Below are 23,274 nucleotides of genomic sequence, written 5' to 3' on the forward strand. Positions count from 1 at the left end.
TCTATGCAGTTATAGTTAATACACCACTAAGTTACCTACTTCAAGACGATATTTCACTGTTAATTTAAGAGTTTACAACTCTGGTCTGGTTGTTTGTTTGCCTTATAATGTTCAGTGTAATTGCTCATTTATGGTTTCTATTTTGATTTAATATTGTTTATACTTCATATACTGTACTGTCCTTTTTACTTTTTTTAATTATCTGTGTTATTTTTGTCCCTGTGTTGTTGCGACACCAATCAATAAAGGCTTACAGTTGTGGTCAAAAGTTTACATACACTTGTAAAGAACATAATGTCATGGCTCTCTTGAGTTTCCAGTTATTTCTACAACTCTGATTTTTCTCTGATAGAGTGATTGGAACAGATACTTCTTTGTCACAAAAAACATTCATGAAGTTTGGTTCTTTCATGACTTTATTATGGGTTAACAGAAAAAGTGACAAAATCTGCTGGGTCAAAAATATACATACAGCAACATGAATTAGCAATTTTGGTGACTTAGAAAGTTGTGTCAATGAAATGAGCTTCATAGCATGGCCTCTTAACTTCTTGTGAGTGATTATGAGTGACTACAGCTGGTGACTTCTCTGAGGCCATTTAAATAGGGCTCATTGGATACAAACGCCCACAAACGCTACAATGGGAAAGTCAAAGGAGCTCAGCATGGATCTGAAAAAGCGAATCATTGACTTGAACAAGTCAGGAAAGTCACTTGGAGCCATTTCAAAGCAGCTGCAGGTCCCAAGAGCAACAGTGCAAACAATTGTTTGTAAGTATAAAGTGCATGGCACTGTTTTGTCACTGCCACGATCAGGAAGAAAACGCAAGCTATCACCTGCTGCTGAGAGAAAATTGGTCAGGAGGGTGAAGAGTCAACCGAGAACCACCAAAAAGCAGATCTGCCAAGAATTAGAAGCTGCTGGAACACAGGTGTCAGTGTCCACAGTCAAGCGTGTTTTGCATCTCCATGGATTGAGAGGCTGCCGTGCAAGAAGGAAGCCCTTGCTCCAAAAGCGGCACCTTAAGGCTCGACTGAAGTTTGCTGCTGATCACATGGACAAAGATAAGACCTTCTGGAGGAAAGTTCTGTGGTCAGACGAAACAAAAATCGAGCTGTTTGGCCACAATGCCCAGCAATATGTTTGGAGGAGAAAAGGTGAGGCCTTTAACCCCAAGAACACCATGCCTACCGTCAAGCACGGTGGTGGTAGTATTATGCTGTGGGGCTGTTTTGCTGCCAATGGAACTGGTGCTTTACAGAGAGTAAATGGGATAATGAAGAAGGAGGATTACCTTCAAATTCTTCAAGATAACCTAAAATCATCAGCCCGAAGGTTGGGTCTTGGGCGCAGTTGGGTGTTCCAACAGGACAATGACCCCAAACACACATCAAAAGTGGTAATGGAATGGCTAAATCAGGCTAGAATTAGGGTTTTAGAATGGCCTTCCCAAAGTCCTGACTTAAAATCCCATTGAGAACATGTGGACAATGCTGAAGAAACAAGTCCATGTCAGAAAGCCATCAAATTTAACTGAACTGCACCAATTCTGTCAAGAGGAGTGGTCAAAGATTCAACGAGAAGCTTGCCAGAAGCTTGTGGATGGCTACCAAAAGCGCCTAATTGAAGTGAAAATGGCCAAGGGACATGTAACCAAATATTAGCACTGCTGTATGTATATTTTTGACCCAGCAGATTTGATCACTTTTTCTGTTAACCCATAATAAAGTCATGAATGAACCAAACTTCATGAATTTTTTTTGTGACAAAGAAGTATCTGTTCCAATCACTCTATCAGAGAAAAATCAGAGTTGTAGAAATAACGGGGAAACTCAAGAGAGCCATGACATTATGTTCTTTACAAGTGTATGTAAACTTTTGACCACAACTGTATCTCATCATACCTTATCTTATCGTATCGTATTTTATCTCATTATATTTTATCATATAATATTTTATCTTATCGGAAATGCTTAAGGGACAATCAAAATAGGAACAAAAAAACAAGTATTAAATTGTTGACCTAATGAAAGAATACATTTTAAACACATGGGAGGGCTCTATGAGATTGTCACATGGGCTGGATGTGTAGTTTGTAACCCCTCGCTTTAAAGTAAAAGTAGCACAGAGTTAAAGACAACTGGCCAGTAAGCTTCAGGTTTCTCAGGTGGTGTTAAGACAACTCTGTGCCTGAGGACATGGGATTAGTTGCAGTTGATGTTGTTCAATCTGAGTGAATTTTGTTATGTTACATCCAGCCCCAGATGCCATCCCCAGAGGTCTACGAGGATGGGGATCCAAGAAGGACAATATGGAGATCACCTGGGAGGTAAGATATGTACAAGGCAGGGAATTACAACTTGTGAGATTCCTGTTGAATTCATGAATACATCAATCATGATTGTGGATGGAACTGTTTATAAAATCAAGTAGTAGTTTAAATAGTAGTATTTTGTAAGTGAGAAGAACAGCAGTTGTGAATGAGTGGTTGGGTGTTATGTTCTTTTCATGTCTTACAAGTGAAAACAAACCCAAAGTAAATCTTACTTTCAGTCAGTGTGCATTTCACGGTCAGCTTCCTGTCTTGTTTTCTCCAGCCTCTGCTTGATCTGGAGAGGAATGGGCCAAACCTGCACTACAGCGTGTGGTGGAGACGGAAGGATTTGGGAGAGGGGTGGAGTAACATGAGCACGTTTGGTGCCAAACATCTCGTCCACAACACAGAGACCTATGTTCCTTACGAGATCAAAGTCCAGGCCAGGAATGACTTTGGACAAGGATCTGAGTCTAATGTGGTTGTTGGATACTCCGGAGAGGACAGTGAGTAGAGACAGTACCAGATTAAACCTCTCACAATGTCATCAGTGAATCTTTTCACTTACAGAGCTTAACCTTTCCGACTCTTCACACATACTTTGTCCCTTTTTGTGTGTTCAGAGCCCACCGATGCTCCCACTGACCTGAGGGTGTCAAAGGTTGACAGCACCAAGGCCAACTTGCACTGGAAGCCAGTGGACCTGAGCTCTGTGCGGGGAGAGTTCAAGGAGTACAGAGTGAGACTGGCTGTGTACTTTTTGTAATGATAATGAAGTTACTGCAGAGTTATTCTGAAAATAGATCCTCAGTTTGCCGACTAGTTCTTTAGTTTAATTAATCTCCTCACCCTCTTCTGCACTGTTTTCCCACTAACCCCTTTCTCACCCTTCTACCGTTCAGCTGTACTACTGGCGTGAGTCCAGTCTGGTTCCGGGTCTGGTGGTCAGTAAGGAGAAGAAGACCAAAGGTTTCTACAGCATCGTGGCTGAGCCGTCCGGCATCCTCAGCGACCTGGTGCCCTACTCGAAATACAAGATGTTCCTGGTTGTGGCCAACAACCTCTTTGAGGGTCCACCCAGCAACACGGTGGAGGTCACCACCAAGGAGGGAGGTGAGGACACGGCCCTCGTAAACTAATATATCTAAGAGTAGGGGTGCAATGGCTCACAAAAATCATGGTTCAGATTGTATCAGGGTCTTGAGTCACGGATCAGATCAGCAGAAAAAAAAGGGTAACAAATATAACTTTTAGAGGTGTGCCGATTATTTATTTTCTTGTTGTTTTGTTTTGTTAAGCAGCTGGTCTACAACGACCCCCAGACTATTTTTTTGCACCACCATCCCAAGAAATAATTTCTACTGCCCCGAAGTCAATGCAAATCATCAAAAAATAAATATTATCCTTCTACTTAACGAAATATATATTGGTTATCTGCATAAAAACACTCAATTCAAACGCTAAAGAAATAAAAGATTTTTTTCATTAGTAGTTTTACTGATGTGTTATAAGCTCCTTAGAGCTATTGTTCGGAAGTTAAACAGCTCATAGTTCATCTTTAATATCTATTCATGTTGTTGTGAAAAAATCTCCCTCACACAACTGGATTCTGGATGTTTCTCACCAAAAACTATTTGATTAGATTACACTGAAAACATCACGATTATAACTTATCTGTGCTCAATGGTCATTTTTACTGAACAGAGCATGAATGCATCAGAATATAACTCAATGGAACCTCTGTAGGTTAGTTGTTAGCTCTGGTGCTGCTAACATTACTAGCTCTCCTCCTTTTGATTTGTTGTTCACAATGTAGTATTATCAGGGATCAGTGACTAGAAAGCATTAATGTTGGTCTCCTAATCATATGATTTTTACTGAATGTTTTGTGTGTTTGTAGTGCCAGATGCTCCGAAGTTTTTCAGGATAAACCGGAGAACTTTTGACACCATCCACCTTGAATGGGACAAACCTCTGGAGCCCAATGGCATTCTGATTGGATACCAGCTCAAGTACCAGACAGGTGAGCTGCTCTGATCCTCTCAAACCAAAACTATTCACACAAAGGTACCTTTCAAACCTTCAGACAGAAAGCATTTTTAACTTGGTGCTTCCACTTGGTGATGATTTGCTCAAACATTCTGAACTTTAATGCCGACGTTATACTTGTGAGTGGAAGTTCCGTGAGGGTCCACTAGGATCCAGGTGATGTAAATGTAGTCATCAGAGGGTGTGCTCACACGGACAGACTGAAAGTGGTAGTATAGCACTCTATGTGCATGTAGATTGCTACTACTATGAACTACTAGAACTACTATGTGCCCGTAGAGTATAACTAGGGCTCATATTTCTTTTGAGGGATTTGATTTGTTTTATAGTTTTTATTTGAGAAAATTGTATTTGCACCACGCAGCTCTGCACAATCTCACAACACAATCAGAAAGGCTTGAACCAAACCAGTTTAACCCTGTTGCCAATGAAGGTGAATGCACTCAAAATGTCCATTGTATTCAGCCACTGCATTGTGAAAGTGCTGCTCATATGTTGCCAGTCAGATGGAATTTCTGTGAGGAGGAAGTTTATAGTTGCAGCAGTACCAGACTCCCCCATGAGATGAATTGGGAATAAATCAATATGTGTGTGTGTGTGTGTGTGTGTGTGTGTGTGTGTGTGTGTGTGTGTGTGTGTGTGTGTGTGTGTGCAGTCAATGGCTCCAGAGTGGGTCGTGCCCAGTTGGAGACTCACCCTCCTAATGTGACAGAGGTCACCCTCCGCCTGCCGGATCGATCCACCCGCTACAAGTTCTATCTGTCAGCGCTCACCCAGGTGGGAGCAGGGGAGGTCTATGCTGAGGAGTCCCCTCACTTCGCCAATGAAGGTGAGTCTTTCTGCATTTGACAATTTGTTTGCCAAAAAAGATCTCACATTCAGCGCGTCCCAAAGAAAAATGTTATTCTTGTTGAGGGTGGGGAGGCATCATAATCACCAAAATTCACCAAGGTTTACATTATAGCCAGTGACAGAAAATATCACCTCACATTTAATAGTCGATCAGCCCACCACTTTTCTTACTGTATATATTTTAGCCATTGATTTTAAATGATGAGGATAAGGCAGTAATCTATATTTTTCTTATTGTCGACAAATCCCATGAAAAGACCCAAACCAATAATGAATGGCCAAAGCCAGATATACGTAATTCATAGTTATAGAACTCCATCGTTCACATGGAGAACTCCATCGTGTCCAGCTGTCTTGGAAAAGGACTGAGTCCTTTGTAAAAATGAAACTATGTATTTGTGAGTTGTTGTTTTTTTTTAAATGTCTTCAGAAGGAATCAATGAGTCTGGGGTTGAAAGCCACAGTAGGGAAGTTGGACAGTGATGAGAGGCAGTAAGAATCAAATCATATTCAATTCAATTTATGTTTGTATTGCCCAAAATCACAAATCACAAATTTACTTCAGAGGGCTTTACAATCTGTACACATCCAACATCCTCTGTCCCAGGACCCTCACATAAAAACTCCCCCAAAAAAGAATCTTAGAGAGAGTGTACAGAACGAAAAACACAACAGAGTTACAACACATTTAATGCATATTCTTGAACACGTTTCTCTACACTCATCAAGTTGAAATTGGCCTTGAAGTAGATAATAGATTTAGATATTTAGAAGTTCAACAGGATAACTTCTGACCCTGTTACTGGAATTCATCCCTTCAACACAGTGTGTCCAGCATTGTCTCCTAACTCTGAACCATCACTCTGCTGCATTGTGTCTTTTACTGTGTAATTACACCATTTCTAGCCCTTTTTCTCTGCATAGAAACCAGGTCGGTTCCACAGTGTGTCTACATAGTGTGTGTGTGTGTGTGTGTGTGTGTGTGTGTGTGTGTGTGTGTGTGTGTGTGTGTGTGTGTGTGTGTGTGTGTGTGTGTGTGTGTGTGTGTGTGTGTGTGTGAGAGACAGAGGCATAGGAACAGAAAGTGAATGAGATCGTTGCCCTTGAACACAGGCCTCTTTGTTAGGGTATCAGATGGAGAGATAACAGCTCTTTCTTTGATGGATGACATTATCAGTGTGACTCACACACATACACACACATTGACACGCAGCTGGATCTGAGGAGTTATCAACATTTGCATAACATTTTACAGTCATGAATAAAATAACCTGAAAGATTGTTTAGCGGCTTTTTGCAATTGGCAAGACTTAGAAAATGGTGCTTGTGGCACAATTAAGCACTAACTCATGTAACCACTCTATGGACCAGCCATGTTTAACTATAAGCACAATGTCTGCTTTACACTAAGTTTGACATTCTAAAATATCTACACGCTGTTATACATTAGACTTATTCAAAACTAAAAGCCTTTGTGTGTTGTTTGCTAAACATTGAAATACCACACTTATCAATCAATTGATTATCAATCACCTGCACCCAGAATGCACCTGTGAAAACATCTGTAACCAATTAGATCACTTAGAAATCAAAGCTTGAACACTATGAATAGGATTCCGGTTTGTTCTTTGGTGTGAGCAACAACGGAGGTACATTTTGGAGACATTGGTGTAATAGTGATACTTGTTACCCGGAGAAGTACTTTTCTAACTAAAAACCTGTGAAGCTAACATTAGCAGAGTACGTTAGCACATTAATTACACGTCACTGTGAGCAATTATGATCAGGACTGTTTCTTCAGCAGAAAGTATAGTTCGAAACAGAAGTCTGACGGAGGCAGACACCTCTGAACCTTAACAGACGAGTGCCCATGCACTCAAAGGGAAAGTTTGTCCCGGATAATATCACAACTCCCCACACACGCAGTATTTGCTATTTTACTGTCATCTATGGACATTGAAAACAATACAACACTGTCAATCCTCCACATTGACCTCTCTTGCCCACATTGTCGAGTTTGATGTTAGCTAGTTAGCCTAGCTAACTTAATGTGCGAGCACATTTGAGCTAACTTTCAACTCGGTCATGTTAGTCCTCTGCTATTCGGTATTTCAAGACACAAAAACAACTGGAGTATATGTTGAAAAACAATATAAAGTTATTCTAATTATTCTTTTCTGCTAAAAAGTTTGTTTCATAAGTGATTTAGAGAAACTTGCCACAGTCTTTTGAGAAGTGCAAAATGGCGCGGCAAAACTTATGATCCGTTTGTACTCTGGAAAGCTCTGCCCCACCTCCTTCTCCTTTCAGAGTACTTTCCAGAGTACAGAGTTCTTTCCAGAGTACACTACGTCTTGTAGCAGTGAACAATTACATCAACACTGGGGGGCGTTTTACTCTTGCTGTTGTTGTAATAACTCTGAAATAGTCAATGTACTTTGACACTGTATATTTTACACTGGGGAATTTACTGTGTACCATCAGTGGTGAATGAGAACCTTCCAGCTGCTGTCTTGTGCTTGTTGTCCCTCTGTGTCTTTCTTACACCTCTCCCCTGTCTCCTGTTTCCACCTCTCTTTTTGTGTTGGCAGACAACCTTACTGATCCTACAGCTCTAGGTAATGGGGAATGAGAAGTACAGTGTGCCTGCCACCTTTCCCCACCATCCATATCTCTATCTGTCCATCTAAACACTGAGCAGCAGTGCAGTCCACCTTCACCTTCTATTATCCAATGAAGTGCACTACCACCCCCTGCAGCTCACTCTGGTGGGCAACAGAGGGAGAGCTTAACTACTTTTAAATAATCGTATATATATATATAGATATATATATATATAGATATATATAGATATATAGATATATATATATATAGATATATATAGATATATAGATATATAGATATATATATATATATATATATATATATATCTATATATATCTATATATATCTATATATATATCTATATATATATATATATATATATATATATATATATATATATATATATTTATGCAAGGCCTGTGTATGGTACCCTACAGGGATATTGGCTTTTTCATTCACCATTAACGTTAACAATGAAAGCTTGAAGGCACAATCAATAATCTGGCTATCACTTTATTGAACAGATGTTCTTAAAGGAGGATTAACACCACGATGACCAAATTTACAAAATTAAGTAATGAATGATTTTCTGAAATTGTAAAATGTTTGACAAAACTAGACTGAGTTATGGATATAGATATATTGATGTGCAGGCTTACTAGTTAAACAGTTATACAATATATATCATTATATAGACATTTATAATATTATATATTATATGATGAAATCATGACTGCTGTTTAGCAGTTGCTGAACCTTTAGTTGGTTCCAATTCAAGACTGCGATCTGATTGGGTGATCGGTAGACATGAAGTACTTGTAGAGGTTGATGTAAAAAATGACTCAATCACATAAGACTGCATCTAATAGTCATTTTATAATTGATCAATATATTGTTTCCGATTTAGATTAGTTTAAACACACTTTAAAAAGTCGATAATAATAAGGTATGCATTTCTGGGTCTGTTTAAGTAACTCAAAATCAAAACCCAAATCAAAAATGATAATGTGTTGTTGCTATTGGACTGAACTGCTGTCTACGCTGCATTTTCTTCCTTTCATTTTCATCACCTCTCCATCTTCCCCCTGTGTGTAAAGCTGCTGTTTACCTGCTGCTGTGTGCTGTCAGGGATTGAAGAACACTCAACATACGCAGGTTGTCCTCTATGATGCACACAGTTAGTGAGTGAAACATACACATCCAGTTATTTGAAAATGAAACATATCAGAACCATCACAACACATATTTCACCTGCTGTAGAATCCTGCCTCGAGCCATTTGTATTTATGTTGACCGTTAACCTTCCTGAACCGATCCCTGATGGCGCACCTGTACAATGCAATCTCTCGACGCCCTCTTCCTGTCTGCCATGGAACGCAACTTAGCCTTGTGTAGTAGCTAATGCGTTTTGTTCTTCAGTTTTGTTCTAAACAATGCTGTTTAGGGAGTGTGTGTGTGTGTGTGTGTGTGTGTGTGTGTGTGTGTGTGTGTGCGTGTGTGTGTGTGTGGATGGGAGGATGCATCACATTTTGATGAATGATGTGACTTGTTGAGTGTGCTGGGGATGACACACAAACAAAATATCAGCAGTTGGCTTGCGCCCTCACTCACCGGCTTGATCACCTCGCTTCTGAGCTTTTCTCAAAAGTCTTGTCACTCTGCCATCTTTGTCCACTGCTACTGTTCATTTGATCCATTTCTACATCCAATAGAGGATTACAGGTAAGGCTGTTTGGAGCTTTGGGCTGAATAGGCTTACCTCACAGGGCTGTAACGGCTCCTGAACATGCTGATGTTCCCATCATCCCGTCGTACTTTCTCTTTCCATCGCATGGCGGTCTGAGGGCATGCTTGGCATCCGGCTTGGTGATACAAGCATGCTGGCCGGGTGTTTGAGGCTGATATATGATGGAAATGTTTGGGTTGGGGCCATCAGATCAGTAATGGGCCCTTCAACTGGCTGGAGATGACCTCAACCACACGGTACTGTAGGAGTGAACAGTAATATAAGTGGAAAAGGATGTGCTGGTTACCAACCTGAGCGGAGCTTGACCCCTACAAGAGGGCACCATAGTGTCACAAAGGTCACAAGATAGATAAGACCAGGGCTGGATGCATTCTTTTTTGTCTTAAATTTATGAAAATTATAAGTTAAATTGGTTACTATCTAATCAGACAGCAAGTAAAAAAAGACCTGAGTTAGTGCCATTTTCGATACCTGACACTCTTCCCAACTCCTAATGTACACATTTTGGTTGGTTTTTCAAAAAATATTGGTGTCTGATACACAACTGCTCTGACATTTCTAGTCAACCCTCCAAATAAACTGTACCTGCATGATAAAAATACTGCAAAACAGGAAAAAGAACTGTAATCAGAGCTGCTACTTTAATGACAGACACTGGATGAAATGTGACATAACTATAAAATGTGTTGTACTTGTCACTGTATCAGTGATGCGTGTGTGAAATAGTTGTCCGTAAAGGACGAGAACTAGGTCTGCAAGTGTATTATTACATGAGGTCCTCTTCATCAATACAGGAGAGGAGCAATACTTAAAGGGGGACTTTGGACAATTTCAATTGCAGTTCCATAACATTTTGGGAGCTGAGAGAGGCATATTTTAAAATGGGTCAAAATGCAAGCAGCAGAGGTTGCGATATCTTGGATTTTAGTCCCATGGGAGTCCCATAATGCAACCAATATTGACATTTTTCTTTGACCCACGAATTTCATACTCCATGTTTGTAACATAGTCTTAAAGTCCAAGTTCAGGTAACCCCAGATGACATCATCAACACCGAGGCAAACCCCGATGACATCATCAGGGGTTGTTCTCTCAGATATTACAAAGTCCATTCGATTCTAGTCAAGTTCATGTGGCTTCTCCAGAGCTCTAACCATCTCTCTCTGTCTCAGGCTGAGTAGTACCTCCCATAATGAGTAAACTGACATATATTTTATTTTACCAGTGGGGAGCTCCTTTAAATGCAACACAAATACTTGATGAAACAGTTTGGGATTCTCCAAACCAGCTCTTATTAAATACAGTATGCCCTTTCAAGGAAACCCGGCGATATGTTGTAATATCAGCATCTGTCCTCTTGGTGGCAGTGGAAGCTCGGTCCCTGCAGGACAGCGATGAAGTGTGTGTGGATCCCAGCAGAGATGAAATGGGGAAACACTCAAGTGAATACTGTGATCCTTTATTGACTCATGGTGCCTTAGTGAAGCGTGTGATGCTGCTTGTGTGGACTCTCTCCCGTGTGTGTCACTGTGTGTGTGTGCCTGTTTGATGTTACTGCTGCCTTGTCTTTAACCCTCTGCTCTCTCCCTCCTCCTCCCTTGTAGTCGAGCTTACGGATGCGTCCGTGGCTTCAGCTTTCTCTCCTACTCCTCCTCCTCTCGCTCCTCCTACTCCTACTACCATCGCTCCTACAACCATTAGTACCTCAACTTCTGCCACTCCGACAACTCCGACTTCTACTACTACTACTACTGCTACTACTACTCCTTCTACCACTACTGCCACTACAACCGAGGCGACCACAACCACCACAACTCCTGAGCTGGTCACCTTCAAGCGTACCGATCAGAATGTGTTGGGTACATGCTGTTGTCCCACTGTGGTTTCTATTGTCTTTCTAATGTTTTTAGTTGACTATGAATGGCTTCATGGATATCAAAAGACAATTGTCTTCTCCCACCTGACCAAACAGGAGACTACATCAGGGCTGCATTCCGATAAGCTGTGCTGTACCTACCGTACAAAGAGTGGGGAATTACTTCAGAATATTGGGATGTAGCCAGCAACTATCCTCCTGGTCAGGAAGTGAGAATCCAAACTTTTCTTTATGATTGAATGGATGTTGATAAGTGTAAAGGTCTTGGAGAGAGTACCCTTCAACACTTTTGAGTGATGAGGGTTGTGATATTGGCAGAGCTCATCTTTTTCTTTTTAGTTTTTAGTCCACTCTAAACCAGAAGTAAGAATTACAATTAAGTGTTTCATGAACTGAAACATCCTCTGGAATTTTCTCATGGGGGAATTTTCTGTCCATGAACATATAACATTTACTTTTGGTTTTGAGCAGACGATCATTCTTGTAGATACACTCCCTTAGTGCTAGCACCATGCATAGGTCTAAATAGAGCCCTGTTTATGGTTGTTGTAACTGTGCAATCTCTGCCCTTTGCCCCTGACCTTTAACCCTTTACCCCTGACCCCTCCCCCTTGTGTAGTGGGCCTTGGGTTGGAGATCTGGAATGTGACGGTGGAGTCTAACAGTAACTACGCTAACGTCAGCTGGAGACACAACTTCCCGCCCGGCAGCAGCGAGTTTGTGCTAGAGTTCACACTGGACAGTAAGAAACCAGACCAAGCCTACATTGAGCTAAAGCAAGAGCTAGATCTGAACTTCTTTATTAAAGGCTAAAACAGCGAGATGATTAAGAGTCAAAAGGAGCAGGAGCAGACAAAGGACAATATTTCAAAGATCAGACAAAACAGATCTCAAATTTATGAAAAGATCGGGACACTAATGAGAATATACTAGACTCTATAGATTTGGTAGGTTTTAGACTTGACCAGCTCTCATTTTAAAGCCGCACTATCAACATCTTTTATATCAACAATGGGCCAAATGATTGTTTATGATGGTGTTTTTTTGTTGTAGTAATGAACCCAACTCTTCAGTTCCCATCAGCTATAGAGCGTTTTAGCACCTTTCAACCGACTGCTTTGGTAGTCAGACCCTCAACTTTACTGTTTGGTTTATTCTAACGGTTGTTTCCGGGGGCGTGTGGAAAGTCTTTGCTTCACACGTTAGCCATGTCAACTTTACAAGACCACAATATGCCAAATTTGCGCGATCTTTAGCTTGTTTTGGGGTTCTGTCCCAAAGTGGCAAATAAACCCAACCTGATTAATGCAGCTTTGAAAGAGCTGATAATTTATAATTTTGCTTTTAGCGACTAACAAAATCAAAAAGATTTGTTTTATCTTTTTCATTGCTGGGGATTAGAGAAGTGACAGGATGTGAAAGACACCTTGATCTACAGCAGCACTCGAGCCCACTGCCTCAGTTCAACTTTATTCACAGAAATCCCCACTACACGGAAATGTCATTATCTGGCCAAACTATGATTCCATCTTGAATGAAATTCAATCCTGTTAGCAGCAGAATTTTGATTACGATTACAATATCAAATAGTGGAAAAACTAAAGAATGATTCAGGGGCCTTCTCATTAAATAATTGATGCCTTATCTTTTTGGTTCAGACTTCTATTACACCTCAATGGCAGGTTTTTGTTACCCAAAAATTCCTTGCATTGGGGGTTTTGCTGAAATGTGTCCTTGTCTTACTGATGTTCAAAGAAACCTTATAGGAGAGCTCTTTTAGGCAAACATTTGCTGACAAGACAAGCAAGTGATGAGGCCAGAGCATTCAGAGGAAACCTGCTTCCAATGTCATCGCAATGGGCGTGATTGGTGGTCAGCCTCATAGAAATGTGGTTTAGACCTGCTACACCTACAAGTAGATTCAGAAGACCATTATCATTGATTCGATGGTTGATCACTGATACGAATACAAGAAGATGACGGCGATGTCAGGTGACGTAGTATGAAGACCAACAAAGTCCATATGGGACTGCGGTCAGGGACAACACAGGACTTTCAGCCAGGAAACTGCGGTACGTGTCCCGTGTTAAACCAAAAGTTGGCCTGTTATTATACTGCAGTTTTATTACATAAATTCCGAAGTACTTATTTGAACCTAAACCACGATCTTTTCCTAAACCTAACCAATAAGTTGTATTGCCTAAAACCCAAAGTTGTTTTGTTTAAACTCAAAATGTAAATTTTCAGTTCAGGTGACAGTTTGGTTCATCTACAGCATTAGAACGGTAGCGGTAGCCGCTGATAACGCCCATTCACGCCCAAAGAACGTCACCAAAGATAACCTTTAACAGCAGCAGCTGCTCCGTTGTTTGACTTTTTATTGAAGGATGTGATGTTTGCACTTTAAAAGGCTGACGTTTCGATCTGTTTAAAAAAGCACAAGCCACAACATACCACAGTCTGTGTTTCTGTGTGTCTTTCTCTCTTTCTATCTCTCTCTGGTCTTTATATGTCGGGAAATGTTGATCATCATCATGTCACTACTACCTTCCTGTACAGTGCTCCATCACAATGGTTTCTTTCAACACACTGCCTGGCTTCCAATGGCTCCTGTGCTCTGTGAATGAGTTGCTCGGCTTGCTTTGTCTGAAACGCTGTTTGAATGTATCACTTCTTTGGCCATCCACGCTTCCATAATCACTTGCTTTTTGCTTTGGATTGGGTGTTGAGCACTCTTGAAGTCTTGCTTTTTTAAAACACATCATCCCTCCATTACTGTAATCCCAGGACTGGTTGAGATTGGATAGTCCTTCACTTATAGGCGCTCTGTTATTGCTCTCTACCAATTCAACAGTCTGTGATCTTTGATTAAGAATGGAAAGAAGGGAGGATGTATTTTTCATGTACTTGGGCAGCGGCTTTAATTCTTAATGATGTCTGAATGTGAATAGAAAGAGAAAGGGAGAGAGGGAGGGAGGAGAGGGGGATGATGAGACTGATCTAATGGTCTCCACCCCTCCCACCCATCCCCTGCTCTCCAAGGTCAAATCTGAAAGCTTTGACTCTAAGTGAAGAGTAGCAGGAGGCCTGTGACACTCCCCCACCTCCCATCAGCATCTCCTCATCCTCTCCCTGTCTCCCTGACTGTGATCCAGAAGTCTCTGCATGTCTGTCAGAGGGTTTAGAATGATGCTTCGGTGGCATGAAACAGAAAACTGTGTCCACGTATAGACCGCTACATATTTATATTCCAACTTTGATATTTTCAAAAAACTGTCTTTAAGCAGTAAAAGTGAGCTTCTTGAATTGAATCTTAAGTGTAACCAAATTTGATTTAACGTTTGATTTAACCAAGCACTTTTCTAGTCTTCCGACCACTCAAAGCGCTTTAACACTACATGTCATCATTCACCCATTCACACCCATTCCTGACCATCAGGACTAACTAACATTCATACACATTCACACACCGTAGGCACAGCTACTGGAGCAATTTGGGGTTAAGTGGACACATTGACATGGACTAGTGGAGCCGGGGATCAAACCACCGATCCTCTGATTAAAGGACCACCCTGCTCTACTACTGAGCCCCAGTGGCCCAGTGAATAAATAAAGGCCTAGTGGCCGCAGCATTTATTTATTTTATTTTAACTACATAGAGAACCGTGTTGTTATCTGAAACAAGCTAGATATCACTGGCATTTCACATATTTCTAATTTCCCCTGTTTTATCAATATATTTTAACATATTTAAGTCGCTGCTCTGTTGAACACATCCTCCATGTTTGGCTGTTTCTTAATAAATTCAGGATGAAGGACAATTCACAGCCTAATCCATAGGTATGACAACAGTTTGTTTTCAAGCTACCATAAATGAAACTGAAATTATGCTGCTTTTGCTGCACGTATATTTCACATTGAAATCCTTCCAGCTGCTCAAAGGGCATAACCCGTTCTGTTCCTGTTGAGCTTTTCATCTTAAGCATCTGCAGACAGTTTTTGAGTTCTAAGCACCAATCAAAAGGGTGGCAAAATAGAGGTGAGAAGACTTCATTTGTGAATGAAAACAGTATTTGTGCTTTAAAGAGAAAGTGAGAGCAGCAGAGTGGAAAGTGTGACAGTGTGTTGTACTGATGGAATTAGGGCTGTGGAAATGTCACTCTCAACTTTTTACCCTAATTGAGACTTGTAATAATGTAACAATGTAACATAACAGCACAACACATCAACGCAATGTAACAATGTAACAATGCAACGTAAAAATGTAACATAACAACACAACACATCAACGCAATGTAACAATGTAACAATGCAACGTAACAATGTAACATAACAACACAACACATCAATGCAATGTAACAATGTAACAACGCAACGTAACAATGTAACGTAACAACACATCAACGCAATGTAACAATGTAACAAAGCAACATAACAATGTAATGTAACAACGCAACGTAGCAATGTAAACATGTAACAACGTAACAATTTATCAACGTAACAACACAATATATCAACACAATGTAACAACGTAATAACGTTACAATGTAACAGCATAACAATGTAAACATGTAACAACGTAACATCGTTATTATACCACAAAACTTTTAGAACATGTAACTTTCAGTAACCCTTCAGAAACTTACAAAGCCCACAGATCTTCCTGGCGTCTGGGCTAAAAATAAAAAGACATTTGAATCATTTTTGCTTTCAATTAAAAACATAAAGATCACCATGCTGTGTTTGTAAGCCAAAACCTCAGCCTGGGCCTCACTCATAGCACTATATTGAATAAGTATGTAAAAAAGGACTGGCATGTGTTCTCTGGTGTCTGCATTAGACGTTTTGCTTGGCTGGTTTTAGGGCTGGTGATAACAGCATGGCTTTGGAATGACTTCTGTTAGATGATGTCAACCTTGACGAATGGTTGACAGCATGGTGCATGATGTCACCACCTCGTGCTGCCCCTTCCTCTCACTGCAACCTCAGAGTCATGCTCATAGCTCAGCCATGTCATGACCGACACGTCTTTCCACAGGAAAGATGCAGGTTGCTGTTTTTTTTTTTTGTTGTCCTCATGGAGATAAGTGTGGGCCTGTAAATGATTGAGACAAAACAATGCTTTGCCACCTTCGACCTTTACATTACCCAAGATGGTGAATGGTGAATTTTAATTCTACCCGGTTTGGTTGTGTGACACTCTGAAGTCCACAGTGTAGTGAGTTTGCCTGGAGGAACACTTGCTCCTTGAGCCCCTCTTCTTCCCTTCCCATTTTCAGATTTCTGGAGAACTTTGCCCTTGAGACAAAATATAGCCATAAAAGAGGAAATTGAACCAGAATGTGTCAGCAGCGCTGAGCTTCAAAGAGTTGCACCTCATACATAATGGCTAGACGTGCTAAACCACACCATGGGTATGCTTCTAAACTGTAAAGAGGCAGATGTTAATGATGGGGATGGGCACTGCATTGTTATCAGTCTCAATTCACTTCAGTGAGCCTGCTCTGACTCGAAGAAACCAGTCTCCCAGCAAAGCATTGTGATGCCATGACTTTTGCTAGTCAGCGCAACCTTTACTGTGGAACGAAGGCCACACCCCCTTGAGTGTGATTGGCCCCTTTCTTGTGTCTTCAAGGCGACAAGTCGGTGAAAGTTGTACCGGTGAAACAGCAGTCCCCCATTTCAGTGGCGGATCTGATCGCAGGCGCCAAGTACCACCTGAGGGTTTACTCCCATGAGCTCAACAGCATCAGCAGCAAATCTTTCATCTTTAAGACCAAACCAGGTGAGGCCCCATCTGGCCAGGTGGAACCGGGGTTCCAGCCAGGTGGGCTACTCTGGGTGCAAGTCTTACAGTAGTCGTTTCTACCGTAACTCAGTGAAAGCTGGGAGTTATTATGGTTTGTTTTTCTTGTTTCCATGCATGTTCTCCCAAAGATAAACTCAAGAGTCAGGATAAGACTTCTATATTTGGATGTCATCAACTTTGACTTGGTTGTCTTTTTGAGCAGTATCTAATGCACGACTCAAAGTAAAAGTTGCGTTCCTGTGAGATGGAACTTTTTTCACATTTTCTCTTCTGACAGGTAAATGCTCATATTGTTCACAAATATACCTCCAGGTTCGTCTTTGATTAGCTTCTATGGACATAATGAGTAAAATAATAAGTATAAGCTGTATACACTGCAGTGCACCTTAAGATCTTTATGATCTCGAGACATATACTCTGGTAATTATGATGGACAATGCCATTTATTCTAATTCAGTGCAAATATCTGTAACACTTCAGAGTGAGAATGTCTGCTAGCTGTCAAAGAATGTGTGTTCTCTTAGGTTGTACTGAAATTCTTTCTGGGAAGCAACAATTATTTTCACACCACAAACCCTTGTACGCCAACTCAAATCCACACACTGTGTAATGGGAAAGAAGACAAACATTACTGCTAGAGAGCCTGGATATGAGCTCAGGGCCAATAATGAGATGTTGGTTCTGAGTTGTTGACTTCTGCCGAGCACTTTGCGATGAAAACAGCTTGTCTGATTTGTTAGCTTCGGACTCATTGTGGTTCTGAAAAGCACTCACTGTGATTCCACTCTTCTTTCTTTTCCCCTGTGTGTGTATGTGTGTGTGTGTTCTGTGTGTGCCTCCAGCCTACATAGACCAGGTGGACATAGCCACTCAAGGCTGGTTCATTGGCCTGATGTGTGCCATCGCCCTCATCATACTGATCCTCCTCATCGTCTGCTTCATCAAGAGGAGTCGCGGGGGCAAATACCCAGGTAAGGCTCCACACTGAGGCTTTGACACCCAGTAGAAGACCAACATTAACCCCACAGAGTCATCTGAAAAAGGTCCACAGGATGGATTGAAGCTGCATCAATACCGAGCAAAGTGGATGGAGTCAGTATTCGTCCCATTGTACACCTCCCGGGTAATTTAACAATATTATTAGGTGGCGATGAATATAAATACTGCATTTAAATTTTTTTCCTCAGAAATGAGATTGTTTTGACACTTTGGGAGATTCAATTCTTCTGATTGCTTGAGGTCTAGCAGTCAGAACCCTTTCTTCACAGTAATCCAGGAACAAAAGATCCCATTGTATTCACTGAATTGTTCAAAAATGATTTCTAAATCAGTGAGTTAATTCAATTTACTAATCAAACTCTAAGTTCTGTCTGCAATAACCAACACAGCAACAGAATTTGAAATCTTCTGATTGGACGTTTCTTAACAAACTCAGTAGTTGGCGCTGAAGTGATTGCTGAATTGAGATGTCAGATATTTGAACCTTCACATTTTGGTAGCAAGGTAAATAATGGGCAGTGATGTAGCTGCCTCCTCTTTTAAACTTAAAGCTGCAGCTGGTAACTTTAATGAAAATAACTTCAGCATCATATCTGCTCAAACCGTCACTATCAGGGATAGATAAGATAATCTAGGAGAAAATCGGTGTCCTTTGCTCCTAATGGCATTTGCAAGAATCCACCGCTCCCGAAGAAAAACCACCAAATGATGGCACTCATTTTGAAATATGGCTTTTTATATCTGGTGGGATGCAATCCATGTCACTACTACATTTAATTGGTTACTGATAGAAGTTGTTAAGTTCATGAACTGTTTTGAAACGTTATTGTATTAGTTAAGGGGGAAAACAACAGACCAATAGTCAAAATGTCAGCACCCGCTTTTAATCAGCTGGCACCAAAAAATAAAAAGCACACATCATCACAACAACACAACTGGCTGCTATTTACCGGGTCAAGACACACATACATGTCAAACAGGATGTTTGACAGATTCCATATTTGATGATGTAACACCACAGTCACATATTACTATTTTTGCTCCCAAACAAACAAAAAAATAAAAACAACTGTATTTTCCTTGTTCAGACACATATTGAAATAGTCGTCATGCAACATTGGTGCTGATCTACAATATGTGATGATTCAATGCTTTGGAACAACAGAAGTTAGAGTTGTGTTAATGTTTTGCAGTTTCTATAATGTCTAGGTGGTGGTTGCGTGACTGGTTTCGCAAAATATCTGGGTAGGTGATGTGTGAAGAACTAACACCTAATAATAAGAATGATAACGGAAAAGTGACTAATGAGAGGAGGTCTCACATGCACTGAGTAAAACGTGTTTGAAGCATTGACACACCTTACAAATCCAACCCAATGTTCTGTAACTGCTAACTCTTCAAACGTACACTGTGTTCCTAATGCATACTACTGAACACATGACTTACTGAGGCAGAAAGCAATACAAACATAGTCACAAAAGAATGGAAATACATTTTCACTTTTTCTATTTTAAACGGCAGCAATTTAATTCAAGTCTTTCAGCAAACATCTTGTATCATGTCCTGTTGGTAGACTTCATTCATTTCTTGTGGCAACGTAGTGCACAGTCCACATCTGTTTGCTTTATAGCATCAGTTTATATGCAGCCTGGTTCCTAAGAAATGCGCTCACATTAAAATAAACTGCATACTTGTTTGTTTTCAACGTGTCACAAACACATTTCTATGTGGATGTATTTGAGCCTATGTTCACGTCGCTTATGTATTCACATCTTAATGACGTTTACTCACTCAGAAAGGCCGCTGTTCAAGTCCTGTGTGAAATGAAAAGCTTGCGTTAAATGTTTAAAGTTTCATATGTACAGAACTGTATCTTAAGTAATGTAACAAAAGTTTGAAGTGAAACTCTATTACAAAACCTAACCAATTACTTTTTAACCACATGTTTGACACGGCAACCTTAATCCCAGAGAAAATACTTTTCCCTTTGAAATGGAATTGAGTATGGAACGTGGAATTGAGTATGGAACGGTGACGCAGTGTTAGTTAACAGTTTGTAAAATGAAGGCTGAAGACAAAGACATGGAACTGTATTACCAGATGAGGATTAACATAATTTCTCTTCAAACTATAACTCCAGGAACCTCTTAACATGTGGATGTTTTTTTATGTCAAATGTCACCACGACAGCAAAATGCTGAACGTTGTTGTTCTTCCTTCCTTAGTCCGTGACAAAAAAGATCTCCCCTTGGACCCAGTAGATCAGAAAGACCAGGACGGATCCTTCGATTACCAGTAAGTATATACCACAGTGTGAGTAACATTGGTGCCACCTTCATCAGTGGCTAACTTTGTTTGAACGCTGACCTTTGAAATAATTTGAAGCTCATCTGTTTTAAGTTTCTAGTGATCAGGGGAATTGGATCAGGCTGTATAACAGCCAAGCAGTATTGTCTCATCTTGTATACTGTATGAAGACAGTGTTATAGCCAGACTTTTCAGTCAGTTAAAGCATTACAGTGCTGCAGGAATGAGTCTTAAAACAATGTCAATGTGTTTTTGGTTAGATACCTGAAATAATGTCTGTGGTTCAGAGATTTTCTATGACAAAATATGTCAGTAAATAATTTTGCAGAAAAGGCAATTGCTAACGTCCTTCACAGCCTTGTCATGTGACCGTGTTTTTTTTTTTTTACTTTTGGGATTGGCCTACAAAAAATGTCATCTCTGCAGCACCCACAATGATGGGGTACATAGCTTAGCTTACTTTAAAGGGCCAGTGTGTAACATTTAGGGGGATCTATTGTTAAAAATGGAATATGATATTATTAAGTATGTTTTCTTTAGTGTATAATTGCCTGAAAATAAGAATTCTTGGGTTTTCATTACTTTAGAAGAAGCTGTTTATTTCTACATACTGCCTCGTTTTTACAGAAACAGAACCGACATTTTTTTCATGGGCACTGCAGGAAAGTTTAGAGCTCTCATTGAAGAAAAAAATCCTCGTTCTGAATATTCAAATTGGCATGGCGTCCATTTCCAGCTCCTTGTATATGGATATGAGAACTTTAGAAAGATGGCAAAGAGACAGCTACAGCATTGTCACAAGCAAGTCATGGAAGCACAGAGGAGGGTTTTCCTGCTAGAAATTGAACCTAGAAATTGCTTCAGTTCAGAGACAATGCTTCAATTATAAAGGAGTTTTAGGGCACGGAGGCGCAGCCTTGATCCATTTGTCCTACAGGTGTGCTAACCATTAGGGCTGGGTATCGACAAATAACCCAGTACCTCGTAGAATTTAAATCTTATCTTAACTCATCTTAACGCCATCTTTGGAAATCTGGACGAAAGGTCTTAAACCTTTTCCTTATGCGACAGAAAGCTCATTTGTGCGTTGTGCAGTGGTCTTCTATGAGAATAATATACAGTAGGGCGAGGATGTACTGTATGTTCTGTGCAGTATGTGTCAATAAGTGATGTGTCTTTTGCTCCCTCCAGGTCCCACTGATTTCTGTGGCTTCATTCCTCTTAATGAAGAATGAGTCTGTCTGTTCTGTGTCCGTCCACTTTGACTAAAAACATGTTGAATTTAACCTGCTTTCTAAATCCAAGTTGCACATGTCATGTTGTAACTCCGCTGTGTGAGAGTGGCACTAAAACGTTTCTCTCTAACTGTAGACAGGAATGAGAAAGGGCCTCTGAATGTTGTTATTGACTTTGGATCGCAGCGTGAATGCCTCCATATTAGCACACATAACAGCAAGGATCCCATCTTTAATAGACTATCCATGGTCCACACAGAATCCAAAGCACTAAGGAATGTCTTATCATTGTGTAGCTCTGCTTTGGTGCAAAGTGTTTTAGCTAAAAGAATGGAATTTCTGAATCTGATGGCGTTGGAATTGAAAAGATGGCTGTGAATGAGAAAAGAGGCGCGATCGGCATTTATTATCACCTGCTGTGCTTAATACCGTGTGATTCATTTTATCTCCAGTGTGTGAGATCCTGTTTAGCTCTTTAATCAATAATGAGTCTAACGTTACTCTAATACCAACCCTTCTCTTACAGTCAAGGTCATTGCTTTGCTCTGATTCTGACCCAGACTCCACTCAGCTCTTTGTGTGGGGTGTGTGTGTGTGTGTGCATGTGAGGATTTACATGCATGTATCATGTGGAGCTTGTCCTCCTCCTCCTCTCCTCTTTCTCTCTCTGCACCCCCTCCTCTCTCTCGCTGTCACCCCTGTGTCCTCACGTCTCGTCCCTCTCTCTCCCCCACGCTGAAATGGGTCGTCTGTCCCTGACAGGAACGAGAACGAGAACAGGTACTTTGGTTTTCAGCACGGCATCTCTCTTGGCCTGTGCATGTCGGGGGGAGCAGGTGTTTCCCCTGAGCCGGGGAGAACGTGGGCTGGATAAGGTGTAGCTGATTTAAGGAGACCAAACAGGATAATGTGCCAGATCAATGCAGGGCTGGCTCTTTGCTCAGTCTGCAAACAGCCTTCATTCAAGACGTAAGCAAGTTGTAGTCCAACTGGCTTTCAAAGCACTGCTTGAACAATGCGACAGACATGATTTAGCCATAGTGATTAAATGTAATTACCAGAGATGAACAAGATTCAGTTAGTGCCAGGATTTGGTTCCTTTATGGGTGTCAAACTGTCAACCAAACTATTTCATCTTCAAGGCCAGGGGCCCCTGGCTCTGCAGCATCCTAGTTCCATGATGGTCACATGACAAGTGACACAGACAAGGCAAAGAAAGACGGACAAAGCCGAGCTTTGGTCGGTCTCTATGTTTATTGCAGTCATAAAAGATATTTTATTCAAACCCAAACCCAGAGAAAAAAGATGGTAGACAAATATTTCCTATAGAATTGATTCCCTGGTTTCAATCAGCAGGCTTTTATCAGTGATTAAGAGATTACGTGACATTTTCTTTTAAGTGAATGAACACAATAAAGACACAACACAACTAAAACTCAAGGGCAGCAAGGATCGATGTGATGGGGGAGCTTCTCTTAAAA

The 23,274-nt window shown here is 40.7% G+C and overlaps 1 protein-coding gene across 21 annotated transcripts in view; it reads left to right on the plus strand.

The window, feature by feature from the left end:
• The window catches only part of nfasca (neurofascin homolog (chicken) a), a 138,591-nt gene that overhangs the window by 102,664 nt on the left and 12,653 nt on the right, over window positions 1-23,274 (plus strand). For 8 of the 21 annotated variants that reach the window (XM_068712630.1, XM_068712629.1, XM_068712638.1 and 5 more), the window contains 13 exons: window positions 2,260-2,330; window positions 2,599-2,821; window positions 2,939-3,054; window positions 3,218-3,428; window positions 4,216-4,338; window positions 5,020-5,193; window positions 7,808-7,834; window positions 11,172-11,426; window positions 12,063-12,185; window positions 17,079-17,228; window positions 18,095-18,223; window positions 19,461-19,496; window positions 20,477-20,546. In XM_068712630.1, coding sequence (XP_068568731.1) covers window positions 2,260-2,330; window positions 2,599-2,821; window positions 2,939-3,054; window positions 3,218-3,428; window positions 4,216-4,338; window positions 5,020-5,193; window positions 7,808-7,834; window positions 11,172-11,426; window positions 12,063-12,185; window positions 17,079-17,228; window positions 18,095-18,223; window positions 19,461-19,496; window positions 20,477-20,546 — 1,708 coding nt within the window. Of the gene's footprint in view, window positions 1-2,259; window positions 2,331-2,598; window positions 2,822-2,938; window positions 3,055-3,217; window positions 3,429-4,215; window positions 4,339-5,019; window positions 5,194-7,807; window positions 7,835-11,171; window positions 11,653-12,062; window positions 12,186-17,078; window positions 17,229-18,094; window positions 18,224-19,444; window positions 19,497-20,476; window positions 20,547-21,749; window positions 22,574-23,274 lie in introns of those variants that run through there. The other 13 variants (XM_068712645.1, XM_068712646.1, XM_068712647.1 and 10 more) reach the window with 10 other exon arrangements.

This window comes from Cebidichthys violaceus, unplaced genomic scaffold, assembly GCF_023349555.1.
Source record: "Cebidichthys violaceus isolate CVI_PGR_0920_01 unplaced genomic scaffold, fCebVio1.0.p SCAF_17, whole genome shotgun sequence".
NCBI lineage: Eukaryota > Metazoa > Chordata > Actinopteri > Perciformes > Stichaeidae > Cebidichthys > Cebidichthys violaceus.